This window comes from Nycticebus coucang, chromosome 14, assembly GCF_027406575.1.
Source record: "Nycticebus coucang isolate mNycCou1 chromosome 14, mNycCou1.pri, whole genome shotgun sequence".
NCBI classification, from domain to species: Eukaryota; Metazoa; Chordata; class Mammalia; order Primates; family Lorisidae; genus Nycticebus; species Nycticebus coucang.
The window spans coordinates 11,104,123-11,111,397 of NC_069793.1; the positions used below are offsets into that span (position 1 = coordinate 11,104,123).

The following is a 7,275-nucleotide window of genomic DNA, read 5'->3' on the forward strand; positions in this document are numbered from 1 at the left end:
GTTTTTATGTGGTAGCCTGTTTTATTTATTAATTTTTACTTAAAATCATAACTGTATATAGTCATGAGGTACAATGTGATGATTTGATATACAATGTGGAATGCTTGAATCAAACTGATTAACATAGCCATCACCTCACTTAATTCTTTTTGTGGTAAGACGTTTAAAATTTACTCTTAGATATTTTGAAATATACCCTTGCATCATGCATTAGGTGAGATCCCACCAAATGCCCTCCCTCCTCCCACTCACTGCCCTGCCCATTTCCTTTCCCCTCTCACTCCTCACTCCCCCTTGCTTGACTATATTTGTGTTTTATCGTTTCTATGAGTGTTTAAGTGTTTATATGTTGGTTTCCTAATAGTATTGAGTACATTAGACATTTTTTTTTTCCATTCTTGAGATACTTTATTAAGAAGAGTGTGTTCCAGCTCCATCCAGGTACACATAAAAGATGTGAAGTCTCCATCTTTTTATGGCTGAATAATATTCCATGATATACATAGACCACAATTTGTTAATCCATTCATGGGTTGATGCTTTGGGGTTTATCCTGTAGTCTGGGCAGAGTGTCATTGGACAAGAGATCTTTCAGGACAAGGATCTTCTCACTTAAATCATGGGGAATTGAGGCATGGTCTGTGCTGACTTGGGTCTTTATAGGTATGAGAGGCAGTGTTATTTTATTTCTCTAATTGTATTTTTTCCAACTTCTAGGTGATACAAAGAGATCCTTGAAGAGTTTTTTAGGTCAGATCTAAGGTAGTATTACAAATTTTCAATTTATTCTTGAACAGAATAACTCACTTAAGATCATCCTCCTGTTAAATGCTAAACCAGTATGAATCCGGCTCTTCTAAGAGTTGTGTTTGTTCTGATTTTGTTTAATTTGTGTATAAGTAGGTACTGTTGAGAATTAATTCATGTATGCATATTTACTATATGTCTTTTAAATTACAAAATATTTTTTATTATGTATGTGAAGGTGACTGGCTCAGTTACACTGGGACTTCTCTGAGTGCCATGGGGAACTCTTGTTTTCCAAATACTGCCTCCCCATTTCACTAGACCATTCCACCTCCTCTTGGAGTGGGGGGTGCAGGAAGGGTTCTCCATGGGCTCTACTTGCTGACAGATTGGTGTACTGGGGAAAGCCTGTCATTGTTTGCTTTAAAAGATTCCCAGGGGGTTGCAAAGAAAAGCAAGACTAAGGACCACTAGGTAGAACATTTGCCCTTTTCATGTTAAATCGTGACAGCAACCTTTGACCCTCCTGCCTAGTACTGAGAACCAAGAGAGAAAGAACGTGTAAGTCTTCCACCAAAATGCACATGAGGTGCTCAATCAATAGAAACTTCTAGTAGTTGCAAGCATTATAATATTGATTGCTGATATTTGTTCAGTGCTTTGTAGTGTTTATTTCTTGTTGTGAGAACAACTCTACCACATGCATCCTATATCATGGATGGGTAAACTGAGAGTAACAGATGGATGTCTATGGGTGTGCATACACACAGAGAGATGTGACCCCAAGCAGGGACGGCCATCACTCCCAGAAGCCACAGGCAACTATTAGTGAGCTCTCCGTTGCAGCCTCCATGGGGAGCACAGCCTTGCAGATCCCTCTGTTTGCCCACTGTGCTACTAATTTGGGGATCTGGCCTCCAGAAGTGGGAGGGAATAAGTTATTCTAAGCCAACAATGTGGTTGTTTGTTACAGCAGCCACAGCTCTGTAAGAAGTGAGGGGCTTATGGAAGGAAAAGCTGGTTGGGGGAGACATGTATCCAGTTTGCAGCATGACTCTGAAATGACTGTGGAATGTTGCAGGGAGGTGTCCAACTGCTTCTGGTGTTCCTGGGGAGGGGAAAGGGTGGTAAGAGCCTCAGGCATGGGAGAGTGTGGGGACCCCAAGGAGCTCCCTGAGCAAGTGCTCCAAACACAGGCCAGGTGGAGATGGAAACCTGCACATGGCCTCAAATTGTGATAAATGGCAGATAATTTGTACTGGACTCAATATAGGAGACAAATCACAGTAGAAAGGGGCCACCCAGCAGGTTGGCTGTGGCTCTGAGGGGCTGTCACACTAGAGCTACTTCTGCTTGTGAGCCCAGACATGGCCAGACAGTGAGGCAGGGGGTCCCGTTGGTACAGGACCAGCAGGAAGGTTTCAGCTCGCGTTCACCCTTAAGTGTTCTCACTCATCGTCTCCTGAATGGGGACGCTATAATGATGTGGGATGGTTTCTGCCCAAGTGCTTCCTTTTGTGAGGCCCTGGACCTCAGGCCATGATTAAAAAAAGGACGTTTGTTCTCTGGAACTGATTACTACCCACAAAAAAGGCCACTTTATTATGAAAACCACCCTCCACTTGAGGCCTGAGACGGGAGGATCACTACAAGACCAGTGAGGAAGTGCAGGGCAAAAAGAATTTATTAAAGCAAGACGTTGAAACCTCTACATGCTGCGGGGCCGATCACTGAAAGTCGGTGGAGTCAGCATGAAATCCTTTTTACATTTCCTACATACACTTCACCAGTATTTTCCCCTGAAATAGAAACAGAAAGAAGAAAGGAAGGCGAGGTCAGTCACGTAGCCCCTGGAGACACACAGATACACAGCGAGATGGAATTCTGTCACCAAAGGCAAATGAAAGGGGAGAGGCGGGAGCCCAGTGTGTGGAAGAGACAAGTGCCTGCACCTGGTGCCATCACCGCACACCATTCAGAGATGGGACAGCCTTTCCCATCAGGCCAATGAGAGCTGATGTCTCCCAAATATGTGACTTGGGCTCCTCAAGGAGGGGAGGGTGTAACGGTGGACAGAGAAGCTCCAGGGTGACTTTCTCTGATGTCCAGGACTTAGGACGCTTCTTTCTCTGTAATGAGGGGCATGGGGCCAAGGGACTGGGTGAGGCTTGGAGGGACCCTGACAAGCCCTGTCTCGTGTTCCTCCCTGGTAAGGATTCTGTCTCACAAGCCCTGGACCTCCCAGCTTCCATGGATATTTGCAGTTGAGCCTCGTGACCTAACCCAAGGGGCAGATGAGCCCATAGGCCCCTGGAAAACACCTCATTTGTTGAGAATGACATAAAGGAAGAGCCGCAGATTCCCACGTCCCTGCAGGAGACACAGCAGCAAGGTCTCTGCCCGCCTGCCATGATCCAAGACAGCTGTGTGGGCTGGCTGTAGGTCTCCGGCCCTCACTTCCCCGTGCCACCCTCCCAACACTCCTCACAAGACTCCCGGTGACTGTTCCCCACTGCATGGGTGGTCCTCAGCCCCAGGAGAGCTCCTGGCAGGGAGGCTGCAGTGCCCAGCCCTCCACCACCCCGGCCTGGGCCCTGGCTGTCCTCCTCCTCGGGACACTACAAGGAACACAGCAGCCAGGCAGGGGACCTGAGGAGGGGGAGCAGGCCCAGGATGCTGTGTGCAGCTGAGCTGAATTCAGCAGGTGTCAGGACAGCACCCACCCTTTGGTCCCATAGGGAACAAGAGGTGAACAGCAAGGCTGTTCTCCCACCACCTGTGTCCCCATGGGACAGCAAGCTGACCTCCTTTCATGCTGTGCAGCTGACCAGAAGCCTCTAAGTATACACAAACAAGAAAGAAATTACCAATATTTTCTCAATTCTCATTCTGTCGAAAAGGGGCATCTGATCTGTACATTTCTTCACTTCCAACTTGGCAGCAACAGCTTCCTGAGGTGGATGAAATTTGGAGAGTTGTTGCCTGAACACTTTGTCTCCAGCAAATAAGAAGCCTGTGATTTCGGAAGCAACAGCTGGACAGACCACTGCATTGGCTGGAGCACAAAAAAAAAAAAATTTGCAAAGTTAATTTTTGTGGCTCCCATATTTTGGACCAGACAGGATCCCCGGGGTTACCTGTTAACATCCCATAACAGTCCCAGTGAGAGGGTCAGACCCTGGAGACTGACTTCCTCACCGTCTCACTGCAAGACGATGAGCTGGGACCGGCAACCTGGTTTTCTGACCATTCATTCGGTTTTGTTTATTTAAGGCATTATTTCACAAAGCCTCTCTGGTTTCTTGAAATTCTCTTTACCAGATGTGAAAACATCACATTTTTCTCTACCAGTTGAGTAATACCTTGTTAGTCTTGAATATCACTTAAGGGGAGATTTGGGGTAATCAGATTGTGAAGTGAATAGTAGAGTTAGAATCCTACCAAAGATCCTAGAAGTGACAATAAATCTAGAGCAGAAGTAAAATTGGTAAAATGGTGAAGGTGATACTTTCAGAATAAGTCAGAGGAATTAGAATTGTGCCACTGAGGCAGAGCTCAAAGGGCATTGAAATAAGAAAGTGAGTCATTTTCACCCTCATTGGAAGTTTGTATATGAATTGTGATTGGCCCCTTCTTTCCTCAGGGATGCTCAGAATCCTTGGAGAGGTTGAGAGGAAGAAACTGGGGCTCATTCCTGCCCTCCCTGGGAATTGCGGGGACACCTGGAACACCCACCTTGCCCGTTCTGGATTCTAGATTCCCCACGTCCTTTACAAACACCCCACACCCAGGAAGGGCCCCACCATGCTCTGACGTGACCCCTGACCAGACGGCATCACATTGTGGGGAGACACTGGAGAGGGCAGGACCAGGAGCCACACAGAGAGAGACGAGGAGATTCAGAGAGTGAGAGGAGAGGAAACCTCAGAGGGATGGGATCGGTCCCTCACAAAAGAACACAAAAGAACTTCAGGACGAATGGCTAGAATAAACTGTAGAAACCCAGAAATCATAATGCTAATAATTGTACTAGTTCTACTACTAATCCTGGCAGGACTCGTAGAAAACTAGTCATGTTCGAGTTATACAATGAGCGCTGCTTAGTCTCAGAGATCCTGAGAGCTCTGCCTCCTCCCTCCCTGGGAGCGCTCTAGGGTCCTTCCAGCTGTAACATATTATGAATCTGAACTTAGGAATTGGACGCTGAGGGCTCAGTTGATGCCTAAAGCCTCTAGGACAGCGGTTCTCAACCTGTAGGTTGTGACTCCTTTGGGGGTCAAACGACCCTTTCACAGGGGTCGCCTAAATACATACTGCATATCAGATATTTATATTATGATTCATAACAGTAGCAAAATTACAGTTATGAAGTAGCAAGAAAATAATTTTATGGTTGGGGGTCACCACAACATGAGGAACTGTATTAAAGGGTTGCAGGATTAGGAAGGGTGAGACCCACTGCTCTAGGAGGAGACTGCCTGATAATCATAGGCAGCAGCTTCCTAGCACAGCTGGACTCAACCTGCTTCACCTCACTCCACTCCCACAGCCACTCCTGGCAGAAGCTTTGAGCACCAAGGACAGGAGGAGGTTTGGAGAGGATGAGCACCTTGCCAAGGCCAAGTTGGAAGTGGCAGAGCCCATACTGCCCCAGACCTGCCCATAGACCCTGCTGCATCAGGAGCATGGATCTCAGTCAGGAGCGAAGCTCAGGCAGAATTCCTAACATTGACCTGTGATGAGTTTCTGTAAAGCTTCCGTGTTATTGGGGTGGATGACATGAGTAGTTCAACGAGAACAGGAAAAGATTTGAACTGTGGTCTGTCCTGGACCTCGACCCCAGCCCTAAGTCTTACCTACCACTCAAGGGGGTACTGGCCAGGGGCTGGGACTAGGACTAGACTGAAGACAACCAATACTCACCCTCATAGCAGCAAAGGGCCAGAGTGACCAGCAGGAGACACACCGACAGCCTCATGGTGGCTGATCTTGCTTTGAGCTTTCAGCTTTAGCAAACAATGAGGGACTTGGACTCAGAGTCAGGAGGCTGTGAAGCCATGGGGCCCAGGGCTATTTGTACCTAGTGAGCCTGGCTGGCCCACATAGGCAGACAGCAGGTCACGAGGCCTGGCTTCCAGCCATGCTTTCCTCAGGGAGCGCTATTGCCACATCACTGTCACATCCCCACACCTCCCTGCATCCTGAGTGGGGCAGCACACAGGAGGGCTGCCCCATGGGAGCTCTGCTCTGCCTCCAGGTGAGGGAGCAGGCGCCTCTGGAAATGACCCTTAGCCCTCAGTGTGATTTTGGAATTTTGACAGTGACATCTTTGTTGTGTCAGTAGAGAGGCACAGGTGTGTTCTCTGCAGGAGGACAGACCTCAGGGAACATAGGACGCTGGGGGCCTTGGCTTTGGTTGCAGGAGACCAGGAGCATAAGGAGGACCCCACTCTGCTCCCTCTGCGTATCTGACACCAACCAGGTGTGTTTCACCTGCACATCGATCAAGTCTGGACGAGACCTATCCTCACCACCATCCTCACCATGTAGGTGCCTTAAAGCATTATTGGATACACCCCACCTATGGAGAATGTCCCCACTTGGGGACAACATCTGCTCCGCCTGCTCTCTAGCCTTCCTCACTCCTCAGCCCTGGGCTTTGTTAAGGGGCGGAGTTGTCAGCAGAGCTGAGCTTCCAATTTTCTTTCCACTGACCTCCTAGGACAATGAGCCACCCCACCTCCTCATAGGGCTGAAGTGATGATTAGGTGACCTTGAGTCTTTATTCCCCAGGAGCTCCTGGACTGTCAGGATCCAGCTGAGCCTCAGAGATGTGGAGACTTGTGCTCCTGGGCACCAGGGAGGGAAGGTGGTGGAAATGAAGAGACACATGAACAGGGTGGGTGCTCACTTCCTCCTTCCCTTTTGGGCTTGAGTCTTCCACTTCCCGCTTTGCTGTCTGCACCAATCCCATTTTTCATGGAGAGTGAAGGCAGCCCCAAGCCAAAGGCACACACACCCACCTGCCAGTCCACCCCTGTGTCATTGTGCTGGTTGGGACTAGGAAATCACCAGAATTGGCAGGTGCGGTGACTCATACCCGTAGTCCTAGCACTTTGGGAGGCCAAGGCAGTAGGAGCACTTGAGGCCAGGAGTTCAAGAACGGTCTGAGCAACATATTGAGACCCCATCACTATTAAAAAAAAATAAAAAATAAAAACATTAGCCTGGCATGGTGGTGCATTCCAGTTGTACCAGCTATTAGAGAGGCTGAGGCAAGAGGATCACTCCAGCCCAGGAGTTAGAGTTGCAGTGAGCCATGATGACACCATTGCAATCTAGCCCAGGCAACAGAGAAGAGAGACCCTATCTCAAAAAAAAAAGAAAGAAAGAAAGGAAAGGAAAGGAAAAGAAAGAAAAAGGGCGGCATCTGTGGCTCAGTGAGAAGGGCACTAGCCCCATATACCGAGGGTGGTGGGTTTGATCCCGGCCCCAGCCAAACCGTAATAAAAAATAGCAGGGGGTTGT

The 7,275-nt window shown here is 48.4% G+C and overlaps 1 protein-coding gene across 1 annotated transcript; it reads right to left on the reverse strand.

The window, feature by feature from the left end:
* Positions 1-2,519: 2,519 nt before the first annotated feature.
* On the reverse strand, positions 2,520-5,764 carry SCGB1D1 (secretoglobin family 1D member 1). The gene is made up of 3 exons (XM_053559776.1): positions 5,671-5,764; positions 3,615-3,802; positions 2,520-2,546 (listed from the first exon to the last, which is right to left on the reverse strand). The coding sequence occupies exons 1-3, from the start codon at positions 5,723-5,725 to the stop codon at positions 2,520-2,522; spliced, it is 270 nt and encodes an 89-aa protein (XP_053415751.1). The 5' UTR covers positions 5,726-5,764.
* Positions 5,765-7,275: the final 1,511 nt, after the last annotated feature.

Excerpts from the sequence above, each read along its gene's own strand:
- SCGB1D1 (XM_053559776.1), bottom strand. The coding sequence starts at position 5,725 with ATGAGGCTGTCGGTGTGTCTCCTGCTGGTCACTCTGGCCCTTTGCTGC. Across the intron at positions 3,803-5,670 it reads GGCCCTTTGCTGCTATGAGG|CCAATGCAGTGGTCTGTCCA; the intron begins GTGAGTATTGGT and ends TTTGTGCTCCAG. Across the intron at positions 2,547-3,614 it reads TGAGAATTGAGAAAATATTG|GGGAAAATACTGGTGAAGTG; the intron begins GTAATTTCTTTC and ends TTTCTATTTCAG.